This window comes from Protopterus annectens, chromosome 13.part0 (assembly GCF_019279795.1).
Source record: "Protopterus annectens isolate FY-2018-M chromosome 13.part0, PAN1.0, whole genome shotgun sequence".
Classification (NCBI taxonomy): domain Eukaryota; kingdom Metazoa; phylum Chordata; order Ceratodontiformes; family Protopteridae; genus Protopterus; species Protopterus annectens.
Genome location: NC_056747.1, coordinates 920,966,821 through 920,989,725, shown reverse-complemented (window position 1 = coordinate 920,989,725; position 22,905 = coordinate 920,966,821). Strand labels below are relative to the sequence as shown.

The following is a 22,905-nucleotide window of genomic DNA, read 5'->3' as shown; positions in this document are numbered from 1 at the left end:
ATGTTGGTGATATTAATAGGATATAGATAAATAAAATATCTACTTCTCAAAATGATAAACATATTTATCACACCCCTTTATCAGACAATGGTGGATAAATGTTAACTATTTTACGCATCTGGTTGAAAATATCTTACCATATTCTTAGGCAATGATTATTTTCTATGACTTGTGAAGCCATAAACCTTCAACCAGGTTCCCACTTCCTACAGTACAATACGTTTCATTTGTTACACAATTGAGCCCCATAGTAATCTATTTAACCACTTTTCACTGCCTTTTTTTTACTTAAATTACTGTTTCTTGTTAGCTTCAGTAAACTACAGAACTGTATAATTTATCTACTGAACAAGGCTTTAGTTTCCATGAGCTTTTATGAAGGGATTGTATTATGTCATGGGCCTCTTGTCTTTTTTTCCATTTCTGAGGCACTTTTTATTTATGTATGTATGTATGTATGTAGTGGCCATTTTTTTAGTATAGGTAAGACTATATTATGATTTGCTGGTTAAAAATTTACATATATATTTAATAATGTAGTTTTAGTTACTTAGGCAGTAAGACCTGTTATATTTTGTAAGTAATACCACTTTCTGACTGTATAATTTTTAGTCAGTGTTTTATTTATTTTTATTCCAGGGATTGGGTTAAGTGGGCAGTGCTGTTTGGGGGCTACTGTGTATGTGTTTTTTATGTGCAGTATGTGAACTTATTTTTTTTTTTTAATGAATAGGAAATTTAGTCCACGTTTTACTTAATTTTATTTTTATGTTATCTTCTTTTTAAATTAAGTGTAGACTTCTGCAGTTCTTTAATGTGGGGAAGGGTATTTTCGATGTGTGGTCTATATTTTGTGTGTGCTGTTTGCAGACTCTGCCTTTTATCGAGTAGCACAACTATGGTGGGTTTAAGGGATTTTTCATAGGCCCGACACACTAAAAATGCAGACAGGTTCATAGGTTCTTTCTAGGCAAGCAGTCTTGGTGATCATATGGAGTCTAATCTTGCAGCCCAGAGAATTCAGTGTGTGAATTTGTTATTCAGCTCAGTGGGGGCCTTAGTCCTTAACAGAGGCGTAAGGTTGCGAGTACCCATCCAATCTTCAGTGCACAACTTGAAGGATGCCAAGGTCTTACAGTGGTTGGCATGTAAGGGGAAGTGTTGTGTGTAGAACCTATCACTTCAGGAGGTCTAGTTTATGTTGTGACGAATGCTGAGTCCATGGGGTGAGTAATTTTTAGTATCACCAGTATTTCTGAGCTGGAGGAGGTCTACTATGACAGGATTTTTCAAAGCCTTAAAGATGTGCTGAAGATCACTACGTAGGAGCCAATATGAGACGGAGAAAACACGTGGGTTTATGTCTGCCTAGGTTGCTAAGGAGCTTAGTCCTTTTTTTAATTGGAAGATATTCTGGTCTTTCAAGTTGAGCAGGGTATTTGGAGAGATAAAGTCCAAATAATGTAATGTATTCTATGGCTGTCCAGACAATGGAAAAAAAGAGAAAAATCATGATATCCTTGGACCTAAAAATATACTGTCAGTAATTAACTGGGTAGAATGATTTCCTAACTATAACTGATACATGATGATTGAAGGATAGTTCATTTTCATTGAAGGCACCTAGCTCTCTAATGACAGTGTTGATCTCAAGTGGGGCTCTGATAATGTCATAACCAGTAGAATACACTTGTTCTGCAAAGGCAACTAAGTTGCATTTTTTGTATTAAGCTTATGGCTATAGGTGTTATGGCAGGTGCTGGTTCTAGCAAGCCACTCCTGGAAGATGTGTGTGTGTGCATAGGGGAGTCAATAATAGCATGCAGTTTACAAGTATCAGAAAACCTAGTTAACCATAGATCTTTGACATCTGCTTTATTGTCTGAGAAGTAGATTCTGAAGGGGAGGAGACCCAGGACAGAGCCTTGAAGGGTTCTAGGTGTAACATGCCTTTTGGATGAGAAGACATTACCAAGCCTTATTGTGTATATTCAGAGAGTCAGTTAAGACCCAACAGGTCATATAATGTTTTGTTTACACTAGTGAGTTTGTTGATAATGCTGGCATGGGAAATTGTATCAAACACTTTAGGGATATCCAGATCGGGAGTATGGACAGAATGGCTTTTGATGGTAGCTTCTCTTACATTTTTAAATAATTGATCCAGATTAAGGAGATAGTATCTAACTTTCAAGATGCTGCATTGATTAAGGTTAAGAGTTTATAGGGCACCAATTTTATTGTTTATGAAGCTAACCAAGATATTTTCCATAATTTTAGATGATTCTCATGAGGATAATAGGACAAGTTACCAGGGGATGTGTTGGTGCACCCATGTGGTGTGCACTGTGATTGCCAGTCTCCATAGAGCAAATACATATCCCCATGGAGAGACTATGGTTGAAAATGCTTAAGAGGGATACATCAGTGATGTACTTTGCACTGTCTAATGGATAGCTTAACATCCTGTCTGGACCCATGGCATTACTGTTTCTGGAATTGGACAGCTCTTCTAGGATCTACTCCATACAGATTTTGGGGAAAAGGGAGTTAGTGAATAAAGGTAAAAAACATAGGTGAGTGAGAAGGGTGAAACTGGAATGAATGTGTCAGCTAAGACACTATCAACCACTCAGAGCAAAAAATCTGTACAAAACCATGAATAATGGGGACAAAGGCCCAGAAATAGGGATATTTACTCTTACAAATTTAGAAAGTTGATAGAATAACAGGTTTTGCATTAGCATGAATTTTATAAAGGATAGGAAGTCTAAAACTGAAATGTCTGTCATTATTTTCTGATTTCAGTTCGATGATTTGCCAGAAAACCGCAATTTTTAGAGAAACAGACCAAAATATGAGGCAAAAATCTGGACATTGTGAAAATCTGGACAGTTGAGTGGTTTGTTTATGGCTATGGGATTAGAATAGGTAGTGCTATTCAACAGAAGCTCACTGCAGTGCTGGGTATGACTTCTACTACTACTAATATTGTTAAAAAGGCATAATGGCTATCTTTGGTATATGTAAGAGTTCACACCCTAAAGGTGTGCTAAAGTGTTTTGCCAACCTGCCTAAATACTTTCTTATTTTGGAAGGTGGGGGATCTTTTTCAGTTTATTACTGTTATTACACAGTTTAAACTCCACCATAGGGAGTTATTTTTGAAATTTTCATTATGCATATGCTACATTGAGATGGAGGTCTTGTTTAGATGGGGTAGATGTTAACACTATAAGTAGCAGCTTTAGTGACAGGGTCAGCAGGGAGAGAGGACACTTCAATTTCTTTAGGCCCTAACTAAGACAAATGCTTGCTATACCAAGGCTATAAATAAAATTCTGATCATATACTATGAATGCAGATAAAAGCATCTACACTGTGCATTAAATTATGTTTTTATCACACCCTTCATGTGAGTTCTGCCAACAGGATAAATGTGACATATACGTGTGTCTTGTGTGACAAATGAAGCAAACCCCCACCCATATTTTACAAATCATTTTTTTGTTTTGTTTTCAGGTTAGAAGATGAATTTCCATTGCCTTTAATGGACTATATTAACTAAGTTTCTTCTGCTCTAGTTTTGAGATACTTTTAAACGTTTTTCCAGGGGCACTTTGTAATCTTTTTATTGTATCATTGCTTAACATATTTGGTGTACCTTAATAGTAAAGTAAAGAGTTATGTTAGGATTTATTGGTTTCATAGTTTATTCATGTTTTAATTACTCCAGATGGGCAGAATCAAGTCCATTTTGCTAGCGATGCCATTTACCAACTGATCTTCGGATGTCGATGTTCCATTTCATTTTATACTCCTTAGAATTTTCAAACCAATATAAATGCATTTTGTTTCTAAGAGATAGATTGGAATTGGAAATGTTTTAGACTATATATATTTTTCATGAGCAGTGTGTGAAGTTACTGCTTTTTTTTTTTTAACATTAAAGCATTCCTCTCAACAACCAGACATCAAAAATCTGGACAAAGGCTGATGAGAAGTAGAGCCATTTGACCAGAAATCTTGGCTGCTGTTTATCATAAAATTTGCATGCAAAATAACATAATGCCTCTCACTTCAAATAGGATTATGGGATTTTACCACACATTAACTTACTAGAACAGGTTTTGCATTATCTTGCATTTTTGGAAGGATGTGAAGTCTGAAACTCAATGGCCATCATTTTTAGTGACTGCATTCCTGAAGGATAAATGCGTGGCACATCACAAGCATTCTGCAAAACCAAGGACAGTTGAGAACTATGACTTGATGTAATGCAATAGAGCATCAACTCTAAGAATTCTGCAAATTAGCAGAGGATGTGCCATTCCTCTGTCAAGCCTATTTAATTAAATCAAATAAAAAGTAGGCTCTAGAATATTGGAAGAAGATCATTATAGGTCACTACATGGAGGTGAACCTTCAAAAATTACAAATATCCTGCTTTATAATTTCAAAGTATTGTTAAATTTGACTAGTCTCTCTCCTGGGACAATTACAAAGCCATATTCGCTACTGATACTACTGTTACAGTAGTACAATATTTTAGCAGCAACCTCAGGTTTAGTCTATACCCATCCATAATGTACCTTCATACTTTCTTGCAGCTTGCAGGTCCGCTGTTGATTTATTGATTTATCGATTGATTGACTGATTGATTGCACATGCATAAACACTGTGCTGGCAGTGTGTAAAGTCACTTTTTGTGATAGAAAGGTGTTACAAAACTATGAAAGTTCATAATGTGGGGTCCCATAGATGTCAAGCTGAAAATCTGTTCTATAATTTGTACCTTTAATAACATTACAAATAATTATTTCTCAGATTTCAAGCACAGCACAGAGAGTTACAGCTATGAGTTGTTAACAAGCTATATACCTTATAGTTTTAAGTTTGAATCCCATACTTTCAATTTGTATACTATGGGATTCTAAAGAAGTCACTTAACTAGATGGGTTTACTATGAATAACTGCAATTCTAATTGATATAAATATCATTTAAAACTCAGACATCTAAAATACTGTAAGGTCACCACTCAAATAATCACTGATCAAAATAAATAATCACATAAATATAGTGGGGTAACTTTTAGATTAATTCTGACAGTTTTCATTTTAATGGAAAGTTCAGACTACTATGGGCACTACAGTGGACAACAGAGTGGCTCCATAATATGCAAAACTCTTTGTGGGAAACCTAGAAGAGGGATTTCCACAGCACTGCACAGAGAGACCACTCAGTTCCATTTGGACAAATAGCATTGATTCCTCCAGGAATTCCACCAAGGACTCAGCTGATTCTACTCATCTATTAAACTCTCATTGATACTAAGGTTACTATATACAATGGGACATTACAGGCATGTAGAAAACAAATATGTATCTGCACAGAAACAGTAATCATCCCACGCACACAAGGGAGTCAGTTATTTACAATCAAGTATTTTGAAATCACATTTGTTCTAGTGAGACAGAAAGAAGTACATAGTTGGTACAACTGAAAGAAGAGATGCTTGCATAAGGTCACTCTGCCAGGAAGGTTGATAGAGATGTAGACACAGCAATGGAGCTACCACGGTAATAGCTGCTCTAGTAAAAAGAGAACCCCTGTGACAGAGCTCCACTAGTGACAACACATCAGCTAGAACTTAAAAAACTCTACAAAATCATAAGAGACCTCCAACCAATGTTCATTGGGAAATGACAAGTTGGAAAACATGTTTCCAGAACTCCTGCTTCTGTCAATTAAACAACCACCAAATCCAAAGAATCTTCTTGTGAGACTCACACCAGAACAAAAGACAATTTAAATGTCACAAGACGTCAGATGATTTGTACTGTTTCCAACATAACTTCACAAACAGGACATTTCAAAGTATAGGGTTCTTTTACATGCACTCCTAAAATGTAAACAAAGGCAACCTAGGTTAGACCTACTTTGACTAAAACAAAAAAGGATTCTTTCAGGAACATGTACATTAACATTAGAAAAGGCATTAACAGTAACTTTAACATAAGTTCTAACAGACTTTACAATAATTTCATCACAGTATTATTAACACAAGCTTGTATATACTTTTTAGTTATTTATTCTCTTCTATCTGGTGAGAACCATCATGCTATCACACACACACACACACACACACACACACACACACACACACACACACACACACACACACACACACACACACACACACACACACACACACATAAAATAACCTTTTATGTTCTTACATCAATCCATATCTGGGGTTTTCTTCTTCTTGCCTGGTCAATAACATTGATGCCATTAAAGATAACATTCTCCATACAGCCTCTAAAGTTTCGCTTTCTTAGCCATGTTGGTTTTTGTGATGTCTGTGATGTTACTGTGCCTCCAAACAGTACCTAAAATAGCAAAGTTTGCATTAAATTAGTTTTAACATATATTAGTAATAAATTACAAGTTCTATGAAACATCTGAAAGTTACTGAAGCTTGGTAGCGTGACATCATATTTTTTGTTCACAATGCATACTAACTGGATGCAAGGCCTAACTGAGATACACTACTAAGCAACGTTCTAATGTGTGATCAGTAGGTGGGCGATTCCATTATGCTGCTTTTAAAGATAAAGGTAGTAGAATATTCGGTAGTAGTACACATGTATTTCCTTAATCTGATATATTTTGTAAAGGTTTGTTGACCATTTGCTTTGAAATACTTTGTAAATAATGTCTGACAGTTTTTATTTTGCATTGTCAAAAATGCATTTCTAGCCTTGTTTTGGAGCTTTTCTCCCTAAGCTTTCACTTGAAAATGGGCATTTAATTTCCCAGTCGGACTTTCCTGGTAAATAAAAATAAAGATATATAAATAAATGAATTCAGAATACATTAATGTTGAAATGAATGCAACAAATGTTTGGGTATGTACAAAGAAAAAAAGTTTTTATGCCACTGAATATTAAAGCAGCTAAGACACCAGTCTTATAAAAAATGCAGTTTATAATACAGAGTTATATAAGGTATGTTCTTCAAAACAAAAGGAAAGTCCTGGGCTTTAAGAAAATGCACTGAAAACACCTTTAGCTCAGCCTTGTTTTCATTCGTATACAGCTGGGAAATAGTCTCTGCGGGCAAACCTTGCTGTTCTTCTTTGCTAGGAATAATGTCTTCCTTCACTTTCAGGGTCTTCTTTCCCTGTGGTTAATTCTGGCTCCCGAAACTACAGCTCTAGTCACTAACTCCCCTTTATACAGTGCACATGTTCTCAGCCCTCCTTTTATATTATATTCATCATCTCATTAAACAAACCAGCTGTTACTAATAGGCAGGTGTCTTTCTACTCTTAAAGATGCAGGCACTACTTAACACAAACACAACTTATTTAAAGAAATGTTGCTTTGCTTAAAATAAAGTCCCTATAAAAGAGTTGTATCCATCATTTTCAAATTTTTTTAAACAAATTTGTGTCATTTGCACTCTTCCAAATCTTGACAACCCCCACAATATGCTACAGCTGCCTCACTTGCCTTAAAACTCTTTCTCATGCCAATTGGATGGGAGTTATTCAACTGGTGACAATTTTTGTTTGTTAACAACATTTGGCACAGGTCTAGTTTCATGGCATAGCCATCCTTCTACCAATACATGAAAGCTTTAAAAGCAGTTAGTGTCAGTTTAACATACTTATTTTCTTAAAACAGTACATAAATATATTTTGAATGTGTCAACTGCTATCATTTGTATTACTTTATTTATAGTTGAACCTCAAGCTCAAACCATAAATGAGTAATTTGCTTTACACTATATAACTGTGATATTATCACTTTGTTATGAAGAAATGCCCAGCTATTAAACTTTTGAGCTTATATCTTTAAGGTAACACCAGCTCTGGCAAGTAAAGCCTTTTTTACATTAATATAGTTCTGGTATTCAGTTCCCTGCTGTTCTCCACTCTGCTGAGACAAAGCCATTGCTCAGGCTATGGTTAAAGGGAGTACCAAGTGGATCCATCAGGTCATGTTTAAGGTTGCTTAGTAAGCAGCTTGGGATGTGACCTGCTTATTAGAGATACTGGGGAGAGGACATGTGTCAGGTATGCTTTGGGGGTATGGCTGGTGTGGGAATTAAAGTTTGCACCAAATCTGTCAGCTAACAGGTTGGCAATTTCCTCAGGGTCAGTATGCGTGGTACCATCCACTATGAATTTGGCACATAGATGGATATTCCCTTTCAGATTTGTTTGTAGCTAAAGAATGACTTATAATTGTATTTAGCTAGGGAAGTTAATTTAGCCTCACAACTAGTTTTAGAGGACTTTACCAGATATCTGATTTGTCTGTTCAAGCTGCCAAGAATATTCATTCTCTGCTGACTCTTTTGGTCTTAGATATCAGCTTCTTCCTTTTATTATATAACCTCCTTATACTTGAGGTCCACCAGGGTGGCTTGTTTTTGATCCTGTCAGGTATGGCAGAGTCAATACAGCTGTTTAAATGGTTATACAGGGCACTTGTGTACTCCTTTGCATAGGAGTCATTGTTGGCTGTGTTAGCAAGGGTTTGAAACTTTTCAAACCATCACTTCATAGGCTATAGTTTGTTGTGGACAAGTTTCTCATTTTTATTGCTCATGTGGAGGTGTCAGGTTTGAACATTACTTCAAAGGAGACATATTTATTTTCTGATCTTACTCACAAGGGCAGAACACAGGGGGTAGTGCAGTGACCCTACATGTTGGTGTGTACTAAGTCCAGAATGTTTGAGCTCCTTGTGGGGGTGCAGACTAACTTTTCCAGAGTATTTGCATTAACAAAGTCCAGGAACCTCGGGGCGATCGAGCTTGTGCTCGTGTACATCACCCACTCAATAGAAGGATAGTTGAAATCTCCCATGACCAAGGTATATGGCTGTATACTGAGGGACCCCCAGCAAGTTCTGGTAGGTGGTGAGCATCTCATGGTTCATGGTGGGGGACCTGTGGCTAGCAATAATGTGGTAGGATATTTTGCCTATTGTTATTTGGACCTGCAGTAGCTCAAGAGAGTCGTACTCTTTAACCAGTCTTGAGGTGTATTGGGATTTAATGAGGATGGATACACCTCCACCTTTGGTTCTCTCACACTCATTTTGAGGTCTGAATGTGTGGAAGGCATTGTAGCCTTGCACGGCTGGAGTACTCTCTGTGGCCTTGAACCAATTCTCGGTTACTGCATAGACGTCAGCATCTTCCAAGGTGAGGAGAGCATTAAGCAGCATAAACTTGAGTTTGTAGTGGATTATTTTACATTGGAAGATTTTTTGTTTTGATACGGCCTACAAAAGGCACTGCATAGGAGGCAATCATCTTTTCCAGTGTTCAAAAGCCTAGAGGAGACAGATGAAGACCATCTCTAGAAAAGCAGCGTAGTTTATCAACCATGTCTTCCCAGGCTGACAGATACTGGATCCTCCTGTACTGAAGCCAGAAGCTAAGCCAATTGTTGAAGTCAGTCCTTTTTTATTTATATTCTGGCATCATCGTGGGTGAAGGTAGAATATTGCTTAGGGCTATGGACATACAGTACCTGCCTAGGGCACATAATCTGAGAGATCAATCATGTTTCTCTTCATATAGTTCAGGGAGGTATGTCTCAAGTCATGCAACCCAACATGTAGTATGACAGCATCATAACGGTAATTGTTGTTGAGTAACTTGACTGTGTGCATGATTTGATGGATCTTGGCACCTGACAGGCAGCTGTCGCCTTCTCATTGTCCATCTGGTGAGGGGGCCATCTGTTTGTCTTACTAAGGAATCTCCTATGACCAGAACATTTGGTTTTGAGGTGTTCTGCCTTAGGGGTTTATTTACTGAGACACTGGTATGTGTTTTGTTATGTGTAGTAGATTTTGGTCATGTTCTAGTATGTACGAGTTGTTAGCACTTGGGAAGTCTCTGGTCTTTTGGTAAACTCTTAGTGAGTACCTCTGCATATGTGGGTTTATGTGTCATGACTTTATCATGTGTGATGAGAGGTGTGTGCGCGCCAACTTGTTTAATATCTTGTTTATTGTTACGTGAGAGGATTGATTCCAGTTTCATTGCATAATTACATCTCTCACATAGTGTATTTGTTTGCTGTAGGAGAAAATTGTTGTCAGTATACATGAGACAATTACTACATTGCCTCAGGATGCCCACTCCAATTGGGTTGGTTGGAGAAATATTGGGAAACTGACTGTCCATTGTAACAGATTAAACCATAAGGACTGTTAGGGGTGGGGAAGTTAGATCAGCTTTTGCGCTAGGGTTAGCAAGGGGACTTATTCGATTGAGGATTAGAGATTAAGAAGTGTGGCAACATTGCTCAGTACTCAGCTGAGTTGCTGCAGTACAGCAGTGTGTGGCTGAGTTGCCCACACTGCAGCAGGGAAGCCTGTGAGGTTCCACTGACTGTTTTCCAAGGAAAAAAGTTGTATCTAGGTGTTTGCGTCTATACAGGGCACCACTAACCCCTGTTCCGCAGTGCACAGCTACACACAAATGTGAAGCTTAAATACAAGTGAATTTAAACAGTTTTAACACAAGCTACCAATAGGAAAGCCCCATGCAGAGCCTTATTCCAGCAATCCCCAACTCAGATGAGTCCTGAGCAACACAATTCTGCCACAAGGATGCATGGAGGCCCTCTTAATGTAAGATGGCTGGTTTTAGTGTTCAAGAGAAACAGTGTAGATTCAGCAAGTCTGAATCTAGCTTATGCTATTGAAGGGAGAAGTAGCAATGACACAAAGTAGAGAATGAATCAGTCACAACAGCAAAACACAGTACAAATGAAACAGCAGTTCAACAGAATACAGTTCACAAAGTGCAATACAGGCTTAAATTATACTTATTTTTAGAAGATTTCAGTGGGTGCCTTGGATTTCTGTTCAGATGCACTCCAGACCTCTGGCTAAGAATGCCAAACTCTGAACAGCTCCTGTGAACTAAGCACAAACCCACACACACATGTGAAGCGTTTAAATACAAGGGAATTTAAACAGTTTTAACACAAACTACCAATAGGAAAGCACACACAGAGCCTTATTCCACCAATCCCCAATTCAGATGGGTCCTACGCTACACACTACAGCCACAAGGGTGCATGGAGGTTATTGTATGGGAATACAACCACCAGAATTAGCTGTCTGCAGAACACTCTTAGCCAGATAAACCATATCAGTTTTATAAGAAGCTTTCATCTGATTATCAGATGTATGCTGAAGCTTCTGTTTCTTTTTCTTTTTCTTGTGAACTTCACTACTAGACACAAATTTGGGGACAGAGTATTATTTCTGGAAGGGGTCTCTTACTCCAGACCACTCCTGCACCTAAGGGGTTTGGTTTCCCATGTCTGCTCCAGGTACTGGAGCAGCCCCAAAGGACATGTCTAACTCCCATTCTGTAGTGGCCATCAAAGCTACACTAGACGGAGATGGGGCAAAAGTTAAGTGGTCTGCAAACCGAGTAGTGGCCCTGACAGAATCACTAACTGTTAGCTGAGGCATATTTTTATATTGTTTTTTGTTTTTAGGTGCAACCGTATTTGACGGGGGAGTTCCAGACAAGTCAGGGGAGAGAACACCATCCAGAATAATGCATTGACAGTACTGGACAATGTATCACAATAAATTATATTAATAAGTATGTCCTCACACAACTAACCTCTGCCAGACTGTGCTTTTATCACAAAAAAATTCTGAAATGTGTTCAGAATTCTTTTACAACTGACAGAAGTTAGTTTCCAGTACACAAAGTCCAAACACCAAAGCAACTAATGTGGCAAACTAGCATTAGAAAATAGGTCCATACACATTAAACATGTTAAATTGCCATAAAGTAATGTTTAATAGCAATTTAAACTATATTTTCCTATTAAAGAGAGTAAAATCTCCACGGCATATTCACATAACTTTATTCATGGTAAAATCATGATCCAATGTTAAAAACACACAGAGCAAAGTCATAAATATAATAAATAATGTATGAGTGTTGAAAAAGTCCAAGTTCTGCAATAGTTTCCGCTCGAAAGATGAAAATAAAGAAGAGCAACAACAGCAAAGACAGGGCTCTGACTGCACAAGACAGACCTTAATGTCTAACAGCACACATACACATACTGAAAGCTTCCTCAAAAATAGTAAAAACAAGCATCTGTCAAATATAAATGCCAAATAAACACTGCTGCAAGCAGAAATTTGGACATGATTTACTGAAAACATTGACAGAAATAAAATATTAAAATAAATATTTTTAAATAAACATAAAAATAGAAAGAGAATAATAAATCTAACAATAAAGTCAAAGGGAGAGGTCCCCAAAAGAGGCTTATCTGAGAAGTAAGCTGGAAAAATAAGCACTGAATCGTGCGAAGGATAACAAGACTTTCTTCTTTGGATAGCAGAAAAAGACTGATCATTCATTTCCTGTGACAGCTGAAGGCTTTCCTTTCAGGATATGCTAAGACAATCATCTGTCACAGGAAAAGAGAGGGAAATCTGGCCAGTACTAGGTTACCTTGGCAGATAACCCAAAATGCCACTGAGGCAGTGGGAATGATGAACATCAACAGTGATGAACACCAATTACTTTTGAAATTAAACTGTAAAATATTTTGAATTTCTGTTTCAAAACATAAATTTAATTACATTTATGCTGAGAAATATATGTCCTATGCATATAAATGTTAAAGACAGAAAGACTTTTGGGTACTGAGTGACACTTGAAATTTATCCTTGTAAATCTTAGAAGAAAAATCTTGGATATCAAAAATAAACTGTAAAGTACCGCAGCCCCCCCCCCCCTCCAAAAAAAAAAAACAAAAAAACCTCAGCACTCAAGTCAGAATTTTCATAGTGAGAAAATTTGCTTAAATTGCACTTAAATACAGAACCTACCATCAGTACAGTGTGTGTCATATCCTGGTTTATATAATGTCATTGCAGTATTTTTTGTGTGTGTGTGACATAATAATGAACTATGTGGAAAGGGCAGTTCTGTAAGCCAACTTACCATAACAGTAGATGTTCAGGTAGATCACTGTTACAATAGCCTAATCTATGTGGGTTACAGCCTGCAAAAGATCTGACAACCAGCCAGCATCCAAAGCCTAAGGGCACTTTCTAGATGTCCTAATCTCTGAAGATAAGATCCATATGAAGTCAGTGGTTAGGGCTTCAGGGCTTTCCTACTCCAGAAATGGGAGGCTGGGGCCTTGTCTACTAGGTATATGCTAGAAACTAAGGAAAAATAGAAACACCCTGGCACAAAATATAACAGAAAAAAGGGAGAACAGGCATCCATATTGTAACAGTGATATTTGAATATTTATGTTATGGTAAGTAAACGTATACAACTGTGTTGTGTTCATTATTTGAGCACTGTTGCAGTAGCCTAAGCTATATAGATAGATTGCCACAGCTTAGAAAGAAAAGGAAGAGGGAAGGGTCAGAATCCATAAGTCCCTGGGGAACAGTCCTAAAATGTGCTCTGCAGCTAAAAAATAATCTAATTTTACAGTATATTATAACAGAATGCACATAGGACCAAGTTGCTGCCCTACAATACTATTAAAGCCCACCCCTTTCCAAAGCAAAACCTTAGTAGAATGGGCCCTGACCTACTCACCTTACCTGGAAGTGACCTATCTTGGTGAGAATAACAGAAAACAATAGCACGGGACAAAACCATTTGGAAATTGTTTGTTTTAAAACTGATTGTCCCTTTTTTTTACCTTTATAGGAAATAAACACTTGAGCCAAACTTCTGAAGATATTACTCATGTAAATACAGTATCTGAGTTGTATATGGCCATCCAGAATATGCAAAATCCTTTCTCCCTTATTTTTGTATCTGGGGAAAAAGAGAGATGAATAGCATGACTCAGAATTCACTCAAACTACTTTAGGCATGAATGAAGGATTTATTCTCAAAGATGACATATTCTGTTAAAAAATGAGAAGGCTGACTCAACATCAAAGCTTGGAACTCAGATATTCTTGCAGAGGTTGGAGTAATGACTAGCACTGTTTTCCAAGTTAAAAACATCAAATCAGCTTGATGGGCTGGTTCAAACGGAAAAAGTCTAAGTTTCTTTAGAGCAAAACTGAGATCCCAAGAAGGAACAGATATGAAGAACTCCTTTCAAAAATTGTTTGAGGTGAGGCTATGTAGAAAGCGTGGGATCTAAGGGCATACAAGCAGAGATGACAGAGATGAATCTTGATAGAAAATCTTGGTTCTTAGTTTGACACCAAACCAACTAGAAAATCTCTGCTACTTACCCATAAATAATTTTGCAGTAGCAGGATTCATAGCTTCTTTAATACTAACTACATGTCTCAGAAAACAGATGTCTTAAAGTTATCAAAACTCTGTCATCCAGGCAGTGAACTGAAAAAGTTTTGGGTGGGGTGTAGCAAACAACCCCTGCCTTCTGTAAGCTAAGTCTGTGAGGAACCTTGTAGTAACTGTTCTTGGTTATTTTCTAAAGAAGGAACAACTACTGTTGCTGGGATCAAAAGGTGTCTCTACAATTATCATAAGTGATTCCTTCTGAACTTTTAGAATGACAGTGGATATCAGTGGAAAGGGTGTAAAGGCATTCAGGAACATTCCTGTCAATGGAAATGAGAAGGCATCTGTCTTCCAGCCCTGTTTGTAAGGAGTCCTGAAGCAGATTTTCTTTAACTGTCTGTTGCAAATGGAGAAAAATAGATCTATTTGAGGCTTTATTCACAGTCGGATCAACTGCTGGAAGAGCCACTGGTTCTATTTCCATTTGTCAAGGTCTGTCCTGGTACTGATCAGTGTGTCTGCAATAATGTTTTGCATTGACGGAATGTTGGTAGCCTGCTGGGAGGGGCTAAGCTGAGTTGCTAGTTCCCTGGCTACCATAGCTAGTCTTCAAAGGGGGTATGAACTGGTTCCCCCTGTTCATTTATGTACCACATCACTGAGGCATTATCTGTGATGACTAGTAGAGGTCCTGTAGTCCAAAGATGATTTACAGATTTGACAGAATTAATTACTGTCATTATTTCTTTGATATGTATGTTTTTTACTCTGTCCTATTTGTTCTACAGGCCATGAATGTTCACCTTCTCCCCAAGCAAAGTCTGAAGAATCTGTGGTTACAGACTGTGTAGGAAATGGAAGGGAGAAAGGGAGGGCTGGGCTGAGCGATAACTTACCAAAGTAACTCCCTTTTGACAACATCCAACACTAGAATCTGAAACGAAAGTGGGTGCAGGTGTTGAGTCCAAATAGATTTGAGGAGTCATTGAATTTTTCTTATCTGATGTCTGGTTAAAGGAATCATGAGAATTGTAGAGATCATGAGAGATTGGGTGGAGAAAATACAGTTGTGTAAGTAAACTTACCATAACAGTAGATGTTTGAATGATCACTGCTGCAGTAGTTTAAGCTACATGAGTTACAGCCTGATAAAAGATACAACAGCCGTCCAGCTTCCAAAGCTTTAAGAGAACTTTCATCTTGCCCATACTTGCCAGGGTGGAAAAGTATGTGTGTCTTGGGGGGGGGGGGGCTTTTGGAGACTGTCATTCAGACTCGTTAGACTTTTGTTTATTCTAGGGGATGTCCTCCTTTCTTCTTGGAAACTTTCTGCTATTGCTTTTTTAAAGATCTGCTTATGAGCATTGTTAGGCTGTATTTTATTATGGGGGATGTCCTCTTTTCTTCTTGGAAACTTTCTGCTATTGCTTTTTTAAAGATCTGCTTATGAGCATTGTTAGACTGTATTTTATTCTGGGGAGGTCTTCCTTTCTTATTGGAAACTCTCTACTGTTGCTTTTTTAAAGATCTGCTATGAGCACCTTGCTATATTTGCTTATTTTGCTTTTTTGTAAAAGGTTTGAGAGGTAGCATTAAACTTTTGGCAAATACAGTGAAGAAAGACTAAAATTTCTGTGAAGTTTCCCAAATCAGCTTGCCTCTTTTATTACACTTTTTCAGGACCTCTTAAGCAGATGGTCCAAAACCTACCTCTCTGTCAAAGGAAAAATTCAACATTTCAGCTTTCACATCCTCAGGGAGGTTTTGAATATACAATCAAGCACACTTCCCCATGACAGTTCCAGAGGCACTAGCCCTGGAAGTGGCATTTACCAAATCATAAGCACATTTCAAGAGTGGGGAGTCACTTGAAACACAGAAGCAATAATATTATACACAAGATTTATTTTTCCTTGGATGAGGGAAAAGTTGCCATAATGCTCTTCACATTCTTAAAAGAGGCAAGCCTAAACTTTAACATATGAGCTTGACAACTAAGGATTCTACAAATAGCTGCTGCAGAGGAATGCACATCTTCCCAAATCTAAAAATTTTCCCATCCTTGTTAGCAGGGAAGGAATTAGCATTAACCAGATGCTTAGCAGCAGCTGGGTTTAACAGAGAAATCACTGTTGCATCTGATCTGGAGTTAGAACAGAAAAACTTATAAAACTGATGCACTTAATACAATCTACCTGCTTTTCTGGGGGCAGCAGGCTGGCTGTTAGGCAAGTTACAGGCTGTAATAAATATATCCTCCAATGCTGGAAGAACAGGCGGAACTGGCGAAGGTTCAAGAAATTCCATTTGCAGTAAATCATAATATTTCTTTAGAGGCAGTTGAATGTCATGTTCCCATTGAAACAACTGCTTCATTCTGGAACTTTAATAAAAAAGAGAATCCTTTAAGGGGATCAGCCGAAGTCACACTATCCTCAGAATTAGAATCAGAAACCTTAGGGGAAAAACAGAAGTCGTCTCTTCACAATCATTTTAGGTTAAAAATTTTGAATATCCTCATAAAATGCAGAATTTATTTTTCTTTTCCCAGAAATCACATAATTGGAAGGGTGAAGAACTAAGCCCAATAAATCACTCCTGTCCAAATAAACTGATACAGAAGAAGACAAATGTCTAACTTACTGCTTTTTTAATGGGAACTTCTGAAGAAACAAGACATATTTTTACTATGAAAAAACTCCCCAGGGACAGGGTTTCCAGAATGGCTAGGTAGAGGTATTGCCTGTTCCTTCTTCCAATATCAGCAAGAGCGGTTCTTCCTTGCCCACCAAGGGCACTTCAACAGCCATGTAGGACATGTGTAACCCCCAATTCATCATGGCTGTAGGGACTACGCAAGATGTAGCTAAGGAAAAAAGATGAATAGTTTCAGGAACCAGAAATGGCCACAACAGAGTCACCCATATGAAGATGGAGCACCTTAGTAGCCTGCTGAAGTGGTAATGGCTGCTTGCTATTTTTTTTCTTTTTGTGCTTGGAAGAAGAAAGACCTGAGGAGCCAATAGGCAGCTGTATGGTAAAGCTGAAAAAGATGCCTGATTCTTGGGGAAGCCTGGCAGCAGTAGTCAGTAAACAGGTAAGTATCAAAAAAGTTAATCTTCTCATACCTTCAAAAGAAGCAAACAAATATTTTGACATACAAGTCTGACAACTTGAGAATTCTGAAGGCTAAGTAGAAACAAAAATACACTTTCTTCCACAATCTTTCAAAAGCATTCCCATCTTTGTCAGAAGGGATAGGGTTAGATTTACAAGGTGTTTTGCAACAGATGGTTTTACCATTTAAATAACTGCAGGATCTGATTTGGGATTAGAAAATATTTATTTTGGGGTCTGAGGAATCTTTTACAATCTATCACAGTTTTTAGGGGCAGGGGTTAACTGTCAGACATATACAGGCTGTCAAAAAAATATCCTCTAAAGATGAAAGACCAAGAGACCCCCTAGAAAAAGAAAGACCAACCCAAGGATGGGGCTCTTCCCCAGCAATCAGGCACTTTAGGTCTGCTTTGTTGTAAAGCTTCTTCTGCTCCCTTCTTTAAGACCAACAAGAGTGATTCTCGAAATGCCTAATGAGGGCAACCTAGCAGCCGCAGAGTCCTTAGTGGTTTCTTGAGAACCACCACCAGTGTGATCAAGAGAAGAAGATGAGCGATCTGAGATACCAGATTTGGTAACAGCAGAGTCACTCATAGGAAATTGAGTCAGTGAGGAAGTTGGCCTGACTACCAAAGACTCCTGTGAAACTTTTTTTAATTCTTGCAAATGGTGGAGTGAAGAATTAACCAGCCTGAAGCATGCTCCATGTTCTAGCCAAGAAAAGTACCTGATAAGCAGATGGCAGAGCCTGAAAAAATTGAAGTTCCTGAAAGGAATTTTACAGTTTTGAGGTAACATTTTTGTTATACCCTTAAAAGTCACTACTCCAAGCCCCTAACAATAATTTTTGCACACAAATGTATTTACTTTGTAGACAGAAAGACATTTTAAAACAGTTTATTCAAATAAGATAAACTTAACAAAAAGTAACTTTTTGAAGAAACGTTTTAAAAGACAACCACTGAATCATGCTTCCTAGCTTAGATACAAACTTTGCTGTAAAAAAATTAATTCTCTGCTCAGAAAAAAAATAGGTAAAGTTGGCGGCTTTTTCCAGAAGGGTACTTACCTCCTTGTCCTTGGAGAAGTGCTAGTCAACTGTAGAGCACTCGAAGCCTGCAGGGAAAATGTACTTTGGTGGCAAGAAAGTTCTCAAGGTATGGACCCTAACTACACATTCTGTATGGCTGTCCTCAAACCCTTCAGCTGTTAGGGTATGTGAATGGTGCCCTTAGCCTTCGGATGCTAGCTTTTGTCATATTCTTGGCAGGATATAACTCAAACAGCTTGGGCTACTGCAACAGTGAACTAATGATAAACAATTTGCTGTAACACAATATGGCATCAGATAACAGACAATGTTGTTGCTGAATAACGGAATTTGCAAGATACTTGCTTTGTTAATGTGAAGTTCTTAGTATCTGAATGTATGATTCTGCCCAGTTTAGGAATTCATTCTTTCACTCATTCATTCCTTCATTCTCCTGTCCACTTAATCTGATATAGGGTTGCATGGAAGCTGGAGCTTATCCCAGCACCTGAAAGATGTAAAATATAGAAGCTCATCCTGAATGGGGTATAAACCTGTCGCAGGATGCATACATACACATTCAGTCTCACTCTGCAGGTATACCTATGGACAGTTTTGAGAAGACTAATTTACTTAAAACTCATCTTTGGGATGGGACAGGAAACTGAAGCAGCCAGTGAAAACACATACAGCCACAAGGATGATGTGCAAGTTCTACAGACAAGGCACAGCAGCTGAGAAACAAACTATAGAACCAAGTTTTATGATGCAGCATTGATAGATGCTGTAATACTGTGTCACTCCAGATTAGGAATTTAAAAGTATATATGTTCACCATTTGCGACCTTTGAGTATGCTGGATGCCCAGCTAGTTACCATGACAATACTTTACACAGTTGTTGAGAGTAAGTAGACTCAATAAAATGGAGGTGTGCAGTAAAGAAAAAGCATATGTCCAGTAATAGGCACTATCACATCTGAAATGTCAGGCTTCCAAAAATACACTGTTCAGTGCATCACACAGAATGTCATTGACTTCTGCTTTACCATTGCCAAAGGACAAGAAGTCCATACTCATTTCATAAACTTTTGACATTCAATATCTGTTCATGTACTATACATTGCTTTTGCATCTCATTAACTATTTATTAACAATGAGACTCAATCATGTCAGTATTGTGATTGTAGGAAATACTGTCAATCAATTATGTAAAGTCAGAGAAAGGTCATGTTTTAAAAGCAAACCATATCTATGCTCAGTGGAAATTTACTTCATGGAACTTCTAAGTCATGATCAAATCATGTTTTAGTTTTCTAAAACCATTTTGGATATAATCATAGGTTCATAGGTAGGTACTAGGCTATAGGCCCTAGAGCCTATAGAAGACCAGCCAAAAGGTACTCTGACTTTTGCCACCTAAGAAAATTATTTTCCTGTGCCACTGTCAAGCAGAGCCACAGAGGTGATCCCCGGGGTGAATATAGGTTCAAATAAACAGCCTTTGCAAGGCTCGAACCCAAGACCCTGCACACCATAGCCAAAGTGATTTACCACTAAGTCATGTCATAAATATATATATATATATATATATATATATATATATATATATATATATATATATATATATATATATATATATAAAATCCACTCAGACTCTAACAGTATAGTGTCAGTGGTTTCTTCCAGACATTAGTCTGAACATTTTTGGAACTTACTAGTATTTAACTAAAGTGCCAGAAGGTGTGTGCACCAGTTTGGTGTTACACACAGTCAGGTGGAGCACAGGAAAATGACTATGTCACAGATTGCTCTTTGTGTGGCCATTTAGCACAAAGGATTAAGGCCAGGTGCTTCATCATGTAGTCCTGGATTTGATACCCTTAGAGAAGACTGAGTAAAATCACTAACAAGAGACTACTTTTGGGTTGTCTGTGAAAAGAGCCACTGGTGCTTATGGAGTTTACTCAGCTAACATAAATAAAAGTAATAATAACAAAAAGAAATACGAGTAACTAAATAAAGACTGACATACTGCATGGATCAGTTACTCACTAGTGTGGGGTCAGATCTCTATTACCAGGCACCCATTAATCACAAACATTTTTTTACAAAGAAGACATCTGCACATTGTAGATCGTTGTGTGTATTGTACCTAGTCAGCCATTGTAGCTAGGTAGTGCATGCATATACGTAACTGAGCACATGCAAGACCAGTGCCATTTTGTATAGTCAGCCAGAGTGAATATAGGCATGAATGGAGATGCACATGAGAGCATGTTTGAAGCAATGAGTGAATCATTTAGCTAATATACATGTTGCAATTACAGTTCCTGACATGTTTATGTACAATAAATATCCTGAACCCATACACCATTTTGTTGTCTCTTTTGAATCCATGAGACAAGTGACATACATCTTTGTAAGATACAGTTAAGTGAGGCATACTGCATACTAAGCCGCAAATATGTTAATAAGTCATTGCTTGTCCCTGATAATCACTCAGAATATATTACCTGTATAGTAGCTGAGCTACTGTGTACATTACTCCTTACTAATTCCTGCTCATACAATGTGGAGTCTGCATATCAACTGTATGTTTATGCATATGCTTGCATGTTCATAATTATGTAAGTTATAAGTATTGTATGTTTTTACTCTTTGAGCCTGGGACATGGATGAAAAGGGTCAGCTGACCAGTCAACTTATCTGGTTACCAAACAGTGATAAATAAAATAAATAATAAAAAAAAAAATATCCTGCACTGATACTTTTTAAGGAACATGAATCATTACATACATGTTACTTTTATGTCATTTCACATCACGTCCATCATGGATTGGATGATCTACAACACAATTAACTATGGCATCGGACTCCACATGCCCTTGCATTACTGTTACACCTGAAACGTGCTGCACCCAAATGATTCCTCTGTGGAAATGGATGACCTGTTTGCCATTGAGAAATGATGAGGGCAAGCAGTAAAGGGATAAAGTCTCAGCTCAGCAAATTCACCATGAGTAGAGTCTTTACGTTTGTAGAGAGGAGAATAATTAATTTAAATAATAATAGTGATACCTACAGTAGGAAGAATATCCTTTAGCACAGCTAGTAAGGGGTTAGTATGATTCATTGAAAAATAGTGAACTCTCAAAGGTCTGAACACTCTGTATAATCAGACAGCTTCCTTGGACATGCCAAATATGCATAAAGGACAGAGGATTAAGTCTATGAGCTGTTAAGTTCCTTTCATCTAGTACAGTGTTCGATACCCTCAGCCTCCATTTGTTTATGGTGTGTTTCTGAGCAAATCACTTAACCAGACAGGTCTCCAGGGCTGAGCCTGAAAAATGTTCAGGTGAATCAGTGCTCCACCTCACTTAACAAACACAACTAAATAAATAAATAATACAATTCCATTTAGAGTGCTATTCATATTTTAGCTTTCTTCACAAATACAGATTAAGGTAGGTTCCAGGACTTAACTGTGGGGATACAAGGAAATATTAATGAAATTAAACAACAGAAGTGCTGCAAAGGCTAATACCTAGCAAGAACAGTTTTGTGAAGAAAAACTTGAAAATGTAAATGCTTTTCTATCTTCATTTCAAAGACAATAGATACAGGATAACAAATGGATTTCAGGTGTTAATATCTCATCAGACTCTTTCTTCATCAGGCACAGATAGCCTAGAATAAAGTCAGGAGTCTTAGAAGTTAGGCTAATCTGTATAACAGGTTGCACACACAGCTATTACTATAAGGAATGTGTTATTCAGAACTTGTATCCAGAAAAATGGCAGTGCTCATTCAGTAATGTGGTCAAGCTCAGCATTTTTAAGAATACAGACCTCAGAACTTTGCTTGCATCATTTTTATGAGAAGACATTACAAAGAAATACATTCTGCTGACACTGCATGGAGAGTTGTGACATTATAGCACAGGGGATCTCATGTAACAATATTGTCTATATTAAAGTATTACCAACCTCATTGTCTAAGTCTAGGTGATCAAAATCACCATTACATCGGAACATCTTCGTCTCACCATCTAAAGTAAAGTTCACATAACGTCCATACCGTTCGAAACTCACAAAATGCCAATGCTGGTCATCTAAAAGGCTACCAATGGGAATGGAAGTACGGCCTTTGATGCTATAGACTGTACTACTACCTAAAAATAAAAAAGTGTAGTTGTAATTGCATATATTGCTATTTGTAACCTTACAAACAATACAATTCAGTTTTGTACAGTTCTAAATATTATTTAATTTCTAATGAATGCAGCTACATCTACAGTTAAATACGTAGCATCATATTTGTTTTATTATAAACATCCTGGAGAAGTAAAGCAATATTATACAAGATAGTTCAGTGAAATAAAATTGTTTATGAGGTTAAATTCAAGTATCATTTGACTTATAAATGGAACAGAAACTGCAGCAA

General features: G+C 37.5%; 1 protein-coding gene across 1 annotated transcript in view; it reads right to left on the bottom strand.

Annotated features, from left to right (window-relative positions):
- Nucleotides 1–22,905, bottom strand: part of CNTNAP1 (contactin associated protein 1) — a 941,217-nt gene that overhangs the window by 504,138 nt on the left and 414,174 nt on the right. The window contains exons 6-7 of the mRNA XM_044054679.1: nt 22,449–22,633; nt 6,241–6,393 (exon numbers count right to left, since the gene is read on the bottom strand). Of these exons, the coding sequence (XP_043910614.1) occupies nt 6,241–6,393; nt 22,449–22,633 (338 nt within the window). The remainder of the gene's footprint in view (nt 1–6,240; nt 6,394–22,448; nt 22,634–22,905) is intronic.